Consider the following 16,955-nt stretch of genomic DNA (forward strand, 5'->3'; position numbering starts at 1 on the left):
GATTGTTGGAATCATGGTAGGTTTTGATATGTGATACAATCAGTGATGTTCAAGATCGCGACGATGAAGGACCGGATGGAGTGAGGTTTGGGTAGAAGCCAAAGTTACGGATGGCTCCAGTCTCTGTTAACCGGACCCTAAAATTGGATGAAGGAACACTTGACTAATACGTGATTTGTCTGTTTTGTACAACCGTAGCTCGGCTGGGGAGCATTGACACTGTCTCAGGCCTTTATCAAAGGAAGAGGTGAGTTGAGCTACATAGCTGTTCATACTGTAGCCCTGCATGGCAGTTTCATCGAACTGCATCACGTTAGAAATCTTTTGCTCTCTTTCCCAACCTCCAGACCAGTCACTGCTCTACACATACCTCTACCCACACACACAGTTCCCAAGGCTAACGTACTCGCGAACCATAATAGGCTCTCTCATAACCACCCGCCTCCTCATCGGCGCCTTCGAAGCCGGATTCTACCCCACGGCCCTCGCCTACTTGACAGCTTTCTACCCCCCATTTGACCTTGCTGTGCGCATTGCGCTATTCTATGGACAATACGCCGTGGCAGGGGCGTTTTCCGGGGTCATAGGTATGTACATCGTCCCTTCCGTGTCTCCGTGAACCTTCGATATGTCAACAGTGCCGCCGGGGATGCAGTTATGGTGGTGAAGCGATGTCTCATCCCACTGAGTCCCGGCCAGCAGACCCTGACGTTGACGTGGACTGGCGTGGATGTGCATCCATGGCTCCATTCATATCCCCGGACACGGCCCATGTCCATCAACCAAACAACCATTCATGCACGCACCACAGTCACAGTATGAACTGCTCTCGCCCTTGGGACTAGCTCGCTAACCGTCAGTGGACTAGCCTATGCTATATTCCGGATAGAACACCCGACGCTAAAGAGCTGGCAGCTCCTGTTCCTCATCGAAGGTGGTGCGACATGTCTTGTCGCACTGTTTGCCTGGGCATGGTTGCCCAAGGGGCCGGAGAGTGCTTGGTTTTTGACAGCGGAGGAGAGAGCGTTATTCAGGAGATGTCGGGTCGTAGATGGAGTTGGAGTTAAGGGATGGACAGCACAGGGCGATGGTGAAGGAACGGGATATAGAGTGAACGGGAGATGCCATGATGAAGATGATACCGAGAGTCAGCGGATGGTAGCAGTACCATCCGCCGGAGATGTTGAAGAAGAAGCATCCGGACGTCTTGTAACCTGGCGAGAAATCGTCGAAACCGTCCGTGACTGGAAGCTCTGGTTCCTCCTTCTCTGCAACATCTGCGCCAGCATCCCCAGCACCGCATTCTCGGTGTTCTTGCCTTTGGTAGTAGAGGGGATGGGATACTCGGCCCTGCAAGCCAACCTGGTTCGTTCCGTGTTTCTCACCTCTGCATCAGATTCCCGTACTCATAGTAAATGTCCGCTAACACTCAACGGCAAACAGATGTCAGTACCCCCCTTCGTCTTCGGCGCATTGGGCGTCTACCTCTTTGCCCTTTCCTCCGACCGCCGTCAAGAGCGGGGGTATCACATCATGGCCGGACTTGCGATTTCAGCAGTCGGGCTAGCAGGTATTGTTCTGACCACTTCCCCGTCCGGCAAATACATGGCCCTGTGCATTCTTCTCTTCGGCTCCTACGTACCCCCGCCTCTAACCGCTGCTTGGCTATCCAATACCACGCGTTCCCCGAACAAGAGAGCGCTGGTGCTGGGTGTTAACGGATGGGGTAATCTGGCGGGGGTTATTGGGAGCTGGGTGTTTAGGATCGGCAGTGAGCATGATGGTGGCCATGGTCAAGAGAAAAGGGGAGATGGATATAGGGAGCCGTTGTTGATTACATTTGGGTTTGTTGGAATGGCAATTATGGGGTATTGGGCGTATACGGAGGTGTTGAGGTGGGAGAACAGGAGGACGGGTGAGGCTGAGGCTGGGAAGATGGTGGAGGAGAGCAGCAGGAAAAGGGATAGCAAAAATGGGTGTAGGATAATGGATGGGGGATCATAGCTTGTAGGCCAAGGGTAGTCAAAACGGTGGTGAGTGGTGGATATATAGCTCCGTATGTCGGGTACCTCGTCCTCAAGATTGAGCAAAAGATTGGGTATCAACGATCGCAGTCTTTAATGCAAGGACCAGGAAGTAGTGTGGCTCGTGTGGGTAGGTAGTTGCGTTGGTCCTTGGTGGGTTTCTCGTGGATCTTCCTGACCGAATTCTCGAATCCTGGAATTCTAGACTGGACTGGATGTGAATCAATGTCGTGTGAATTGGTCCCAATGCTACGCGGCCAGCCCCCCACTTTGGCACATTCATGTTGCGTCCCAGCGTCCTCTGTTCTGGCTCGCATCGATCACACACCTATCCGAGACTTGGTAGACACTGTCGACACACCGCCCGTCCCAGGGCCCATCGTTCTCTTAATCGGTGGTGAAAAGGCGGAGGATTGCCATGCCACTCCATGGCTACCATGCCATTGACACGGGTCTTGACGGGTCAATGTCTTGCCTATGGTTGTAGAGGTGAGTGGAAGGTATCCTCTTTGACCACGGGGCACCCATGTTTTTTCGTTGTCCCTGCCGCTGTTCGTTGTTGCTGAGCCTGAGGACTATTGCTGGACCACAGCAACTCTGGATGCCCCTCGACGCTTGCTAGAGAGTTATGCTGATGCTTGCTGTACTGATGATGAGCCATGAGCCGGCCGGTCGCCTTTTCAAGAAGTGGAAGTCCAATCATCCCAGGGGTGCACTCGCACTGCGCTGTGCCTTCCATGTCGACCTCGCTTGTCACTGTCTTGTCACTGGATACTCAGCGGCAGGACTGGTTCAGTTGTCAGCATTGTCGGTTGGAAGCTTCACCTTGAAATCAGCACAGGCTGATCTAACCCCTCTGGGGCTAGCTTCCTTCGCCGGTCTCGCGGCTGCGCTTGTCACGGTAGGTCACGGTCGGCGGCCAGAAGCAGTGAGTGGCTCCCGGTCCCATCCACCCCCCAACCGAGCAAAATGTTTCCCCTCCTTCCATCTTTTTAGCTCACCTCACCACGTTTGATGAAAGAGCGATTGTCGAGTGACAAGTGACTTGTCATGGGAGATGTGGGTTGAGGATTGACAGTCTCTCGTTTGCATCATGTCATTGATGGTCCCAACCTATTATTGCCTTGACGGCAAGCAAGCAGGCAAGCAACCTCGAAGCAAGGTAAGCAATGAGAGGAGTCGGGAAGCAATCGGGTATCAGCCCATTGGGTGCTTTCCCCCATTCCCGGTGCCGTCGGGGCAAATGGTGCATTTCGGTGAAGGCTGATGCATGAGATTGAACCGGCAAGAGCAGGCAAGAACAGGCTGTGAGGACCGAGTTGTGGTAGCACAAGGAGCCAATATCAAGCCCGGGCCTGTTCTTTCGCTTGTTTCCCCCTCGCTCAGGCTTTGAAGATAACACAATTCTCTTGTTGTCTTGTTGGTTGCAGAACAAAAAGAAGCGAAAGAAGAAGGGAAGTCGCGGGTTGGAGCCGATCCATCGATGAAGTGAAAAGGAAGTTGCAGTACCTTACCGCCCTTGCTAGCCTGCCCGCTACCCCTCCGCGCCCACACTTGCCCAGTCGACATCTGTGCCCCGTGCCCTTGTACCCAGTCAGTCGGGTTCAGTGGGAGGAAACAGTGGGCTCCTTCAGATGGAAAGGGATCCATGCGCACGGGCTCTTTTCCGGATACAGTACCAAAGACATCCACTAGGGCAGGTACCTCCAGATGTTACTTGGGTTAGCGGGCTGTCTTCCCCCCACCCGCGTGCATGCCCTGGGTGCGTGCCCACCGGTGCCCCAGCGAGCCCTGGCAGCCCCTGGTAAGCCCTCTCAGGCCCCGGCACGGACTTTCCCTGCCACAAAGCCTGCTATCACCGAGTACCTTGCAAATATTTCCTTGTCCGGGCACAAGTCTGTCGCTCTTCCCATCCACTCCCCTCCGCACCACCAATCCCTCCAATCCTCGCACCACGCAATCCGAATCCGCCAAAAGCGCATGCAGTGGCCGGCGCGGGTACAAATCCACGGACGGGTACTGACACCGATGCCAGTGCGGAACTTGAACCTCAAAGTCGACCTCTTGTCACAGTACTCGCTACTAGCTTAATCATCAGCCGCCGCTGGTCGCCGACTCCTTCCTTTTCTTCGACTTCCATGTGTTGTGTGGTGAGCACGAGGTTCGGTTCTTGAAGTCGACGTCGGGTCTCGATTCCACTTCTTCTCCGGCGGCTACTTCCTTCCTTGTCCCGTTGTCCCGTCTCCGTCGTTGCTGCCCGTTGTGGATGACGACCTAACCACTGACCCCCGTTGTCCCCGTTTTCTCCTTCCCGTTTTCTTCTGGAGTGAACTTGCATTCACACTTGCCGTCTTTCGGTCTTGTCTTCTCATCTTTTCTTCACCTGACTCGCCCCCCCTCTTTCTAGTCTTCTCTTCACTTCTTTCTTCCACTCCCTCCTCCCCTCTTCTTCCTTCTCTCTTCCCTTAGTACTTCTTCTCAGCTTCACCCAACGCACCACCCTCCTTCCTCCCCCCCACGACACGACCTGACGCCCGTCTGGACGTGCCACCACCATCGCGACCACGGACCACACCGGTCGGTCAAGAGGGGGAGCCGTTGTCAGCGAGTCCTTGTGTGCAGTGGTCACGCCTGCGCATCTCATCGACATAACCCGGCCTCACCTCACCTCATAACGCTTATTGACGCCGGCCGACGCCGACACTCGGGCTCTCACCTCACTCACCTCACCCTTTGACAACTCACTCTCGCTGTGACTCTGACCGACTGAGAAGACAACGCATCATCACCATCCTCGCCGTCGACAGGAGGTGAACAGGACGACGCGGCACTGGCAAGAACCAAGGCTATTTGACGCACACTGCCAGATGGAAAGTGTAGTCGGGTGCCAGTGTGATCCCAATCGCCTCATCATCCTACCGTCCCTCACCTACCGTCTCTTCTCGCCAACCTTTTCGGCATTTCCCCTCCTCCTTCCAGAACCCAAGGCGAGCACCACTTGGGATACAGGTGTGACAGCAACACCACACCGACAAGCTGGCTTCAGATATGCCGAGGTCGTCCAAGAGTTCGGGCGCCGACGATCCCAACTTTCGCTTACCCGTCAATCCGCGGAGGAAAAAGGTCGCGCCCGAGCAGCGCAAGCGCGTCGCCCTCGCCTGCAACAACTGCAATGTCAAGCGCATCAAGTGCTCCGGCGAAAAGCCGTGTCGCCAGTGTACCCAGGCCCAGCGCCAGTGCATCTACCCCCAGGGCGTTAAAAAGGTCACCGTCCCCCAGACTTACATCGACGGCCTGCTCGGCAAGATAGCCAAATACGAGGGTCAGCTCCAGATCACCAGCAAAGCGGCTGGCGGCAATGGCAATGGCAATAGCAAGATCGACCTCAGCGGCTTGCTTCAGCCGTTGCAGGAAGGGGAGCAGGGCGGCATGAGCATCGACTCGCCGGATGGCGTAGGGGCCGCCGGCCATGCCTATCTTACCGAAGGCTCGGTCACGTCCACGGCCTCGCACTACGACTACCCTGTCCATGCGCACAACCACAACTTTGAGCCCGCCTTCTCCATCGATGAGGACACGGAGATGCAGATGGACTACCCCGTCGACGACGGCAGAATGCTGGCCGACGCTGAGGGTACCGCTCGCTACCTAGGAGAAACCTCTGGCGCCACCTTCCTTGACTCGCTCAAGGCCTTCATCAAGACGACGCAGCCGCTGGCCTCCAAAGGTCTCTCTCCCAACCCTGACACGCCCGACGGCAGCAGGAATGCCACCTTCCTCAATTCGGTTGGTCGCTACCAGACGTTCGATTCCCGTCCTCTCCTGCTCCCGGCCATGGACGTGGAGCCGCGCATCCCCACGCAGTTGGAAATTCAGGCCATGATCCCGCAGTTCAAGACCTTCCTCCAGGACGACAACGGCAAGGCAGGGTGCGGCGGCATTTTTTTCTGGCCATTCCAGGACCCCGCCAAGATGGCGCTACCGGACCAGTCCGGTTTTTTGGACACCACTAAACCCCGGAACCACACCGCTCGGGAGCACGGCCAGCTGGCATTGGTATACACGGCCTTTGCCTTCACCCATCTGCTGACCCTGACCGAGGAGAATTCCCGGGTGGATGGCCAATTGGGCGAAGCCCACTATGCGGCCGCTCGGATGCTGATCGGAAACCCCTTGGACATGACGTCCTACACAATCTACAACGTGGCCGTTTTGGCCCTGATGGCCCTGTACCTGGTGGAGAACAATCGCAGAGATGCCGCCTACATGGCCATCAGTAACGCGATGCATCTTAGCGTGATGCACGGCGTGCACAGGGAAAGTTCAGTAACCGAGATCGAGCGTAGGACTTTCTGGACGGTTTACATTATCGATCGGTAAGTCCATGCCGTTGCCATTCACCTTACCTACCTACCGGTGCTGCCTCCGGGCGTCAACCATCCAACCACTCGCTGACACATACATGTTCCTTCCAGCTGGCTGAGCTGCTTGATGGGTCGCCCACCCGCGGTCCCTCATCAGGCCATTACCCTGTCCCTGCCACAGGAAGCACCGTGAGTTGTACCCTTCACCGTACCTTCACCGTACTTGGCCTAATGGTGTATCTCATAGGGGCCTTCCTTCGCCTCTTGGGCTGTGTGCACATGTGGAGCTCTCCAAGATTTCCGCGTACATCGTCAACAACAGCTATCGTCACCATGCGAACAAGCCGGCCGACGGGTTCGATGAGCTGCCCTTCTCGGTCGCGATTGGGAAGCTCGACCAATGGCACGAGAACCTACCCAAGAGCTTGAAGCTCGAGAATTTGGAGGAGAGTCCTAGTAACTATTACTACTATGCTCTCCAGCCCGAAGCCGAGGACCCGGCACTCGGTACCGACCGAGCTCTGTTGTCACTGCACATGTCTTACAACCAGGTATGTCTGTTTTCACCCCTCACATGATGTTCATGACGGACAGCTAACGGTTCTAGCTCATCATCTTGGCAATCCGTCCCGCGTTCCTCACCGCTGTCAAGAAGAAGGTGGCCAATACTTGGTTGACACCTGGGCTTGAGGGCTCCGGAGCGGAACCGGAGAACCCTTGGACCAGAGCCATCCGCAAGTGCAGTGATGCCGCACGGCGCAACCTCCGCATCGGTAGACGGCTACAAATCATCAGCCCCGGCCAGAAGCTGCTCGTGCAGGACCTCCATCACATCTTCAATGCTGCCATCATCCTTCTGATGCATCAAATCCTCTTTGTCAACCAAAGAGTGTACGACATGTTCCTGATCGACAAGGCGAAGGAGGTGTTCAAGAATGAGGCGATGACAGGCAGTGACTATGGGAAGGACTGTCACAACGTCCTCAACGATCTGAAGCCCTTGGTTGATAAGCTGCACGAAGTGATTCACCGCAAGGAGCATGAGCAGCTGTCTGTGCCCACGGAGAAGCAGCAGAGCGGATCGGTGCATAGCCCTGTGAACAGAGAGACCACACCGGGGCCCCTCTCTGGTCCGATAACGGGCTCTCCGACGAAGCCGTACCCCAGTCATGTGCAAGGCTGGCTACAGAATGTGAGACCTGAAGACGGTACCACGGTTGTTCAGGAGCTCAAGACATGGCAGGATGATGACGGTATGCAGGTATATAGACCGGGCAATTCGCTTGCCTAAGACCATGCCATGTTGTTGGTTTTCTCGTGACATTCTTCTTGTCTTTGGGGTTTAGAAGTTCCCATGTGTTGGATACCACGGATGCACTTGCTTTGTTAGGAGTCTCATGATACAAAATGCACGGCAGGCATAGGCACTAGAGATTATACCCCCTTCGACTTTATAGAATTAGCGTTGAATTTGTTAGACCTTTGTTCCAAGCGTCCTTTGCCTTCTTCGGTGACACACTAGAAGTCCGTACCCTGGCGCATTCAATGGAATTCCCTTGACACTTGGTATTCTGGCTGACATTGTTTTCCGTTTTCCCTCTTCCGCTACCACTGCAGGATCGGCCCTTTGCTTTGCGTCATCGCCTTTCCGCCTCCATCAATACAGCTCACAAAGGTCCAAACAACCGTTTCTCCAACCCCTGAAGCGCCTCTGACTTCTTCTTCACGTTCTCATCATTCCACTCGCCCTCCTCAGTAACGTAAGCATCAATGAGCCCTCCAGCACACCACTCGAAAGACACATTCCTCACTTCCACTTTCACCCCCGTCTTCTTCCCCTCAGTTTTTGTGGCATCAGCAAAGTTCAGTACCGTCCTAGCAGCCCCTCTAATCCGCTCACTACTCCCCTCGCCCATCCACGCCCTCGTCACTTGCTCCAACCCCTGATCCTCCACTACGTGTTGTTCTAGCGGTCCAGGGAGTGCCACCTTCTCCGAGTCGCAAAGGACTACCACCTTGGCTGCTTTTGCGTTGTGTCGAGTGGCGAGGAGAGTAGACAGCGAGCCAGTCTTGTTGCTCACAGAGCCATCGGAGGCGATGCGGTCGGCGCCTATCACCACCAGCTGCACCCCATGGGTGGCAAGACAGGCCGAGGCGTCGGTGTAAACGGTGATGCTGTGTTGGCGGTTGTTACTGGATGCTAAGTCTGTGGAGAGAGCTTTGGCGAGGCTGGCGGCGAGAGAGACACCTTCGAGCAGGGGGCGGGATTCAAGGATGCGAATATCGAGGATTAAGTTGGGGAGAAGGATGGGGAGGTGGGAGAGGGCGTGAGTGATTGTGGAGGATTCTGACAAGGTCAGAATAGAAAGAGGTTTCTGAGATTTGATGAGGGAGGAGAGGTGATGGGAGATGTAGGAGGCGAAGGATTGGGAAATCTGCTCGTTGGTTGAGGACCGGGCAGAGATCTCCCGGTCCAAAACGGAGACGATGGTTGATTTGAGTTGCCTTCCGCTGTCCTTGGAGCTGGTGGAATGGTCCTGGAAAACTTGAGCCTCAACGGAAGCCAAAGCAGACAACAAAGCGGACATGATCGCCGCGCCCATACTCTCCCGCCCATTCTTCCAAAGATGCCATGCAGCCATTCTGATGTCCTTCCACCATTTGGCTTCTCTCCCATCTCCATTCTTTCCATCCAAGACACCATCATCCATCTTGTCGATCACATCCCGCAAGATACGCAAGGCATCACCAGCCATCTGCCTCGCCCCGCTCACATAATCCTCTTCCAAACGCTTACACCCCTCCGCCAGTACTTTGCCGGCTTCAGGCCCGAGATCAATCTCAAACCAGACCCTCCTCAAACTCTCCTTCAGCTTCGGCACTCCTCCGAATTCTTCTGTATCTTGCACGTCCAACGGATCGAACCATCCCCACCCCTCGTGCTCCCAATCGATCTTGATCCTTTTCTCGCTCCCCTCGCCATCCCCAGCCGGGTCCTTCAACAAAAACCCAAACGGCCAAATTGTCCATTCTCGTCCTACTGATTCATCAGAGAAAGTGTACGGCTTCCCTTGCCGAAGGAGCTTCAGATCGGAAGCAGTTAAAGTGGTCTCTTCATGAATTTCGCGCCAGGCTGCGCTAAGGGGGGAGGGGTCGGTTGCTTCGATGGAACCGGAGATGGGGGCGTGGTGATGGGGGTAAGTGCTGACTTTGTCGGAGCGTTTGAACAGGGCCACGAGTGGTTTTTGGATAGATGAATCGGAGTTGGAGGAGGTCGATAAGGAGGAGGAGGGGGATAAAGAGGGGAGGTAAGAAGAGGGAAGTTTGAAGATGAAGGAGGAGACCACGGATCGGTGTTTTAGTGGTTTCTGGCTAGGATTTGGAGCAGTGGAGGAGGGGGTGGAGGTGGACATCTTGGGTGACGACCGATGCAGGATGCGGGTAGAATGGTGGTGGGTAATGTATCGCAAGCTCATTCACGTAGGCTTGTCAACAACGAGGTTATTTTCGGCGCCAGTCCAATGTTGCAATGTCGCGGTAGAAGCGTTATCGTGCGATGACGTCAATGTGGTCTATCGTGGGCCAGATCAACAGATAAGGGTTAGGGGTTGTAATGCTGTTGAAAACAATTGAACGTGAGACACTCCGTGATATCGCAGCCAGTTGTTCGTGCAACGTAAGCACTGTTCTTTGAATGAAAAACCGATTATCTAGCCTTATGATCGCTTGTGTTTTCTCTTCGGTTTTGCGTTCCACATAGATCCACTACGCCTTTCTCAAGACAGTCAGGCTGATCTTACAACGGCAGTTATCAAGCGGGATGATATGCTTGTCCTTAGCGCTTACTCAGGCACCGAGATAAACTCGATCATGACTGGTCCGCGGAGTAGCAACGGTTTTCACGAAGAAGGGTGGTGTTATTCAGCGCGGTTGCACAGCATCAAAAAGCTGGCGTTTCATTCGTTCCACCCGACGCCCCTAAAATCCAAGTCCGAGGCTGGTCCAGACTTTTGCTCCTGCTGCGCCGCTTGTGTGGATTGCGACTTGGTCGATCAGATATATAACATCGAGGTCTTGACCGTTGTCGGCAGTTGAGACGAGGTCAAAATGACAAGCTACAGCTACCAGCAACAATCCCCGCCAGCACAGGTCGGAGGTGGACACCCTTACCAGCCATTCCCCGGTCCTCAGCAAGCAGAGGAGACAGGTTTTGTGCCCCACGAGGTTCAACATCCATATCCGGACCAAGATACCCCAATGTTGCCAGAAAAGAACACAGGTGCCGGGTCGGGGTCGACCCTCCTCACGGTGAAACGGAGCATCGCACTTGCCGTCGTCGGTACCTTGGCCCTGCTTCTCGCGACAGTCATTGGTCTTGCGGCAGGTCTAGGAGTGAGCCAGAAGAACCTCCACGATGCCAAGAATGACTTGAAGTTGGCGCAAGCGAGCATCACGGCAGGACTTGGGTAGGTCTTCCTTCCATCTTTCCAACCCGATGACCAGAACTAACCCCATCTAGGGCAATCCCCTCCCCGACAGTCGCAACTGCCACCTCCACCAGCGCCAGTGCGTCTTCGACTGCAACCGCCATCGCAAAAATTGAGTGTCCGTCCATCAACGGAACTTTGTACACGGCAACGGTGGCCGGTAATTCTACCAGCCCCGGTGGCAGCAGCAGCAAGACATTCCAACGTCTCTGCGGCGTTGACTTTGGCAAAGGTGAAGCCGTCGACATTGGCTCCGTAAACACGACCAGCTTCAACTCGTGCTTGGATAAGTGCGCGCAGAAGCAAGGGTGCACAGGAGCGGGGTGGGGTGCGATCCCGGGCGACGAGGAAACGCATCATACCTGTTGGATGAAGACGAATCTGACGACGAAGGGGCATGAGGCGGTGGACGAGTGGGCTTTTGGGGTGTTGGAGATGAGTGGTAGTGGGAAGGGAGACGGGGAGGGAGAGGGTGACGATGATGGCAACTGAGCTTGGAATGAGGTGATGAGGTGTCGAAAATGGAGAGGTCAAAGCAAGGGGTCGGAAAGAATTACTGATGGTGGAGGTACGGAGGCTGTAGAATGGAAGGCTGCTGCTCTGATGATTGAAAACTGCTTTGTTCGTTTGCTGGTGTTGAAGTTGTACGCAAAGAAACACGAGGTTAAAGAGACGATGTGAAATTGAACTTCCCTTGAGCTCCTAAAAGCAAATGCAACGAAAACCCATGTCAGCCAATGTTCTTCTTTGTCATTCACCAAAAGCACCAGCATGGAGCGCCGAGGGCTGGCGGGAGCTGCTCCGGGGCCGCAGATCGGAGGTGAGTGGAGGCCGGAGGGGAGTCGATCATATTATCGGCGCCGAGGTACGGATTGAATTCCGGAGCAGTCCGTCCAGTGCTAATCAGATCCTCTGCGCCGATTCTTTCTGTTTTTTGACCCCTGCCGTACATTAGAGGCACCTTTTCCCTTTGCTCTTTCTATTTTCCCTTTGCCATTTTTGGGTGCGTTACTGGCCTGCCAATTCCAATGTTAGCAACGACGGGACCCAACCGGGAAGCGCGATGGATAAAATCAGGGTCGCTGTTTCCAGCAATTCCAGACCTCCCAGCTTGATGGTCGAACCGTCTCTTGCCTGTCTTGCCTGCCTCGCCCGCACTGGCGCGTCTTGCCGTCCGTTCATTTCCGACTCCGCGAGTTGTCGTTTCCATTCGTGTTGCGACGCAAACTTGCCATTGAAATGGCACGGAAATAGGCGAGGAAGCTGTCATCCCGTCCTGTACCCCATCATGTCGTCGCCCTACCTTCTTGGATGTCACTTCCGTTTTCGGGCCCAGCCGGAAAAAGTGAGTTGAGGGCACTGGCACGGGCCGCCCGGGCACTGGAGTGTACTGCGTAAGACTGGCAGGTGCTGGCGGGCAGAATCAGCGGCAGGCAGTGGTAGGTGGTGGGTGGACTGCACCAATAGCAGCCCAGTGTACATATGGTCGGTGCGGGGCTGCTACCACTTTCCATCTTCCCTTTTAATTGTCGTTCTTGCTTCCGCCACAACCATCAAGAAACTCACAAGGAAATGACCTCCATCACGGATTCTGCAATCTCCTTCCGCGTCTTGCACCTCCCACAAAACCGATAGTTGCCGACCAAGCCACGTTACTCCGAACTCCCCGTGGATCACAAGTCGTCGTTGGTGTTGGTGACAGTCTGGAGGTTACGAAAATCCTCCTTTGCAATTAAACACAGGGATGCGACACTAATGGAACGACGGGAAGTGGGGTTTTGGCGGATAATGTCACCCTTCCTTCTTCCACTCACAGCCCTGCCCTATTCACCCGGAGGTTGGACTCGATCTTCTTGAACCCGATGGACAGAGAAGATCTTCACAGTGAAAGCTGGGGGAGTTGCCCTGAGCACCTGGGTCACTCTCTCGCTGCTTCTCGGAAGGGATGGATGAGTGGAAGCCTCCTCCAACCATCGGACATCCCCTCCATTATCATTGATTGCCGCCGTGCTGACATAGACCTCACAGACCTTCCAATTTCTCATCATCACTTCAAGACTGTGCCTCCCAGCTCGAACATTCGCCTCAACCTCTTTTCTGGAACCGAATACGCCAGGCGACCGCTGGCAGATGCAGAGCTTGCTGACATGCTCGTTCACAAGAGTTGTTGGTCCGCAGCACAACACGACAAGCGCTTCAGCGAGATTAAACATGACGCTTCGGTGCGTTTGCCCGGCCTCGCCCGGTTCACCGAGTCCCATCCACCCAAGTCGGATGAACGTCCCTAGCTGCCGACAGGGATTGGCATCACCTTCGCCCACACTTTGGGGACCACGAGAGCTCCCCTAGGTGTATCCCAGGGACAAACGAGCCATGCTCTTTACCCGTCCATGGGATATCCGGCGCGTCGAACGTTCGATAATTCCTGACTGTTGGGACTTGGGAGTGAGACTTTCTAATAACAACCTACGGTCTAGCCAGTCTCACAACCCTTCTGGGCGGGTCGTCACATAAATGAGCGATACCGACCATGAGGTAGCGAGGGGCCCTAAAACCTACCACGATGTCTCAAGGCTCGAGAAGGCTAGAATTCGTATGTGCTGCACTCGGACTCGACAAGTTTTGTTCATGATGGTGGACGTTTGGAGAAGACGCACAGACGAGGAGGATTCTCATGGCATGCACCCCATATTTCGCTATTTTCTAGCTAAAGGCTGCTAGTGCAGGTCATTAATATTCACTATACACTGGACAAGAGGTCATCACGATTGGGTGAGAGAAAGCCTTCAACTGCGGAGAACCCCTGCGAGGCAGAAGCCGCAGAACACATGGTCGACGATGGCAAAGCTCCCTAGACCCGTCCTCCCCGCCATGCGCAACACAGAACGTTGGGACGCCTTGTCCATCCCCTCGGTCATGACTTCCTTTCGGGGCCTCACCCCCGTTGCTATCCGGAGTTTGGGCCTCCTGTGGCTTCTCTCGCCAAGCCTCTCCCGCCATCCGCACGATACCACCTCCAGGCACAGAAACAGCCTCCTCCATCCAGCAAGCAGTCTTGTTGGCGCAGTGTCGTTGAAGAGAGATGCCGTCCACTTGCGATGCAACGACGGCTGGCGACCCCGTCTTCTCACCACTTTTGTTCAAAGTTCTCGATTCTTGTCCAGTCGGACCTCGCACCGGCCCTCCACTATTGCATTTCCTCCCCCTGAATTGGAACAAGAATGACTTCAAACTTGACTAAGAAGATGAGGTTCGAGACTTGGACCATTCCGAACAGAGATGAAATTGGGAATCATTCCCAGGGGTCTACTAGTGGCCTCGCATCGTCAACCCATGGTTACCGGGATGTCACGACGATGTCTTACCCCAGACTGATCACCTATTCTTGTTGCCTCCTTCAGCATGTCAATGCTTCCCCGACCCCTTCCCGCCTGGTTCCCGCTGGGACTCGCATACTAGATGCTCCGGGGATCCTCATATACTACGCGGAGGTGGAACCCTCACTGCTACTCCTTTCCTTCTCAAGATCTCCTGTCGTAGTATCCAACTTACTATCGATTCCAGTCTGATCGAAGGTTACCTCTACACGTGCATGTCCTAGTCTAAACCCAACTCGAAGTTGTCCCTGCTCAGCAGCCTTGATCTTCAACGTCAATGCCAACAACAAAGATCATCCCAACAACGACGCCGACGACACGAACGATCCGGGTCGAAATTGGGGGGCACCCCAACGAAACAATGAACGTCCACACCAAGCCCAACCCAAACCCAGACAGTGTCTCGGAGGTCTACGAGGAGATACCGGAGGTAGAACCTCCACGGTTTGAGAGGGTTTACTGGACGAGGGAACCGCATCTGAGGAAGCTCTACAGCATGACCTTCTTCCTGATGGTGGCATCGGCAACGACGGGCTACGACAGCATGCTTTTGAACACATCACAACAGATCCATGCGTGGAATCACTTCTTCTTCCCGGAGACGAAGCTCAACCCGGACCTTGCAGACCCCGTTGAGGATAGCAAGCTGGCAATTTTGATCAACATGTTCAACATCGGCTCGATCTTTTCCTTCTTCATAACCCCATACGTGGCCGATAATTATGGACGAAGACCCTCCATCGTAGCTGGGTGTATCCTCATGATCTTTGGCGGACTCCTAACAGGTTTCTGCAACGGTTACGGAAGTATGTGCCCTCTTTTCTCACCTCCTTCAGGGAGTTTACTAACAATGACAGTGTACATGGGTGGCCGCTTTCTCCTCGGTTTCGGCAACTCACTCGCACAAATGGCCTCCCCCCTCCTCCTCACCGAGATCGTCCACCCGCAACATCGCGGCCCCGTCACCGCCATCTACAACTGTCTTTGGAATGCCGGCGCGCTTTTGGTGTCGTGCATAGCCTGGGGCACGTCCAACATTGCCTCCAACTGGTCCTGGCGCTCCATCACGCTCCTGCAGATTCTGCCCTCGGCCGTCCAGCTCGCGGGCATTTGGTGGCTTCCTGAATCCCCACGCTATCTCATCGACAAGGAACGCCACGATGAAGCCCTCGACATCCTCGCCAAGTGGCATGCCGGCGGTGATAGGCTCAACAGAACAGTGCAGTTCGAGTTTCGCGAGATCAAAGAGACGATTCGCATCCAGAAGCAGCTGGATGAGGCGTCGAGCTATGTCGATTTCATCAGGACCAAAGGAAATAGGTGGCGGTTGGCTATTATTATTTCGCTGGGTGTCATTAGCCAGTACTCCGGCAATGCCCTGTTCAGCAATTACATGAATGCTATCTACGGCGGGGCAGGGATAACGGAGCAGAGCCAAAAGCTGGCCATCTCGACAGGAAAGATCATCCTGGATCTGATCGTCACCATCTTTGCCGCGCTCAATGTCGACCGGTTTGGACGCAGGCCGCTGTTCTTAATATCGACGTGCGGTATGGTCGTGAGTTTTGCGTGCTGGACGGCAACAGGGGCGGTGTATGAGTATAGCGGGGAGACAAACATGACCAGTGGCTATACACAGTTGGTGTTCATCTGGATCTTCGGTATCTTTTACGATATTGGGTTTTCAGGACTGTTGGTGGCGTATGCGTTGGAGGTCCTGCCGTTCCATTTGAGGGCGAAGGGCATGATGTTGATGAATATCACGGTGCAGGCTGTGCTTGCCATCTCCAAGTGAGTTCTTTTCTTCCTCTTTTTCCCTTCTTACCCTTCTCCATTTATCTCATCAACACATTCTATTCATGATCACTCCGGCGGCCCCTTCCTTCACCTTCTTCTTGCCTTCGCCTACCTTATTTACTCATTCTTTCCTCTGCCATCTCAACATCACCACCTCCCACTACCCACTTTGCTTCTGTTCCTCTGTTCCCGCTCTCCTCCCTCTTGTGCCGCTATGCCTTCAACGGGTTGAATGCTAACCCCTCCAAGCCAAACCAACAAACTAGCCTGGGATAACCTCCCCCACCACTGGAACTTTACTCTCTTCTACACCATATGGAACTGCTTGGAGCTGACTTTTGTCTACTTGTTCTACGTCGAGACAAAAGGGCCGACTCTGGAAGAAGTTGCACGCATCTTTGATGGTGTTAATGCCGTGGGACATGTTGATATGAGACAAGTGGAGAAGGAGATCTATCACGAGGGCGTTTTGGGGAATCCGTTGGAGAGGAATCGGGCGATGCATGGGGGTGGACACGGTGGGATCGAGTTGGAGGAGCAGGGGGGACAGGGATATGGGTATGCGAGGCAGAGGAGAGGTGGTGGGTATGAATGAGGGATGAGGTAATGTTGGGATGTGGTTTTGATATGGCCTCATGTTTTTCTTTGTACTAGCTGTCACACGTTCACCTGCACTTATACCCCCTTAACTTTTTGATGATACCAAAAGGAATCGGAATGGACATGGATGGATGGGCTGGAAAGGGGTCATGGAGTTTAATTGGATTTAGCATTATCTATTATCTGCTGATTTGTCTCGCTTCCACCAAAGTTTTGATCTTCTGCATCAGACTTCCCGTCAGCTACCTTCTACCACAGGCACACCAAGTGACACTCGTGCAGATGTATGAAACATGAATTTAATGT

The 16,955-nt window shown here is 54.3% G+C and overlaps 5 protein-coding genes across 5 annotated transcripts; 4 read left to right on the top strand and 1 right to left on the bottom strand.

Annotated features, from left to right (window-relative positions):
• Positions 1-198: 198 nt before the first annotated feature.
• B0H65DRAFT_429501 (major facilitator superfamily domain-containing protein) lies at positions 199-2,004 on the top strand (the record flags this gene model as incomplete). The annotated part of the gene is made up of 4 exons (XM_062824827.1): positions 199-247; positions 423-587; positions 869-1,365; positions 1,444-2,004. Coding segments are annotated over 4 exons (1,272 nt in total), but the record flags the coding sequence as incomplete, so codon positions are not given.
• Positions 2,005-4,717: 2,713 nt separating this feature from the next.
• B0H65DRAFT_213752 (fungal-specific transcription factor domain-containing protein) lies at positions 4,718-7,919 on the top strand. The gene is made up of 4 exons (XM_062821971.1): positions 4,718-6,400; positions 6,500-6,577; positions 6,636-6,939; positions 6,996-7,919. Exons 1-4 carry the CDS (start codon positions 5,073-5,075, stop codon positions 7,677-7,679), a joined length of 2,394 nt encoding a protein of 797 aa, XP_062680012.1. The 5' UTR covers positions 4,718-5,072; the 3' UTR covers positions 7,680-7,919.
• On the bottom strand, positions 7,868-10,145 carry B0H65DRAFT_467646 (uncharacterized protein). The gene has a single exon (XM_062826918.1). The coding sequence runs from the start codon at positions 9,862-9,864 to the stop codon at positions 8,056-8,058; it is 1,809 nt and encodes a 602-aa protein (XP_062680013.1). The 5' UTR covers positions 9,865-10,145; the 3' UTR covers positions 7,868-8,055.
• Positions 10,146-10,495: 350 nt separating this feature from the next.
• B0H65DRAFT_428763 (uncharacterized protein) lies at positions 10,496-11,367 on the top strand (the record flags this gene model as incomplete). Its single annotated transcript, XM_062824780.1, has 2 exons — positions 10,496-10,854; positions 10,908-11,367. 2 exons carry the CDS (start codon positions 10,496-10,498, stop codon positions 11,365-11,367), a joined length of 819 nt encoding a protein of 272 aa, XP_062680014.1.
• Positions 11,368-14,063: 2,696 nt separating this feature from the next.
• B0H65DRAFT_213777 (uncharacterized protein) lies at positions 14,064-16,921 on the top strand. The gene is made up of 3 exons (XM_062821972.1): positions 14,064-15,058; positions 15,110-16,043; positions 16,299-16,921. The coding sequence occupies exons 1-3, from the start codon at positions 14,530-14,532 to the stop codon at positions 16,642-16,644; spliced, it is 1,809 nt and encodes a 602-aa protein (XP_062680015.1). The 5' UTR covers positions 14,064-14,529; the 3' UTR covers positions 16,645-16,921.
• Positions 16,922-16,955: the final 34 nt, after the last annotated feature.

This window comes from Neurospora tetraspora (assembly GCF_033439725.1).
Source record: "Neurospora tetraspora strain CBS 560.94 chromosome Unknown B0H65scaffold_5, whole genome shotgun sequence".
Lineage (NCBI taxonomy): Eukaryota > Fungi > Ascomycota > Sordariomycetes > Sordariales > Sordariaceae > Neurospora > Neurospora tetraspora.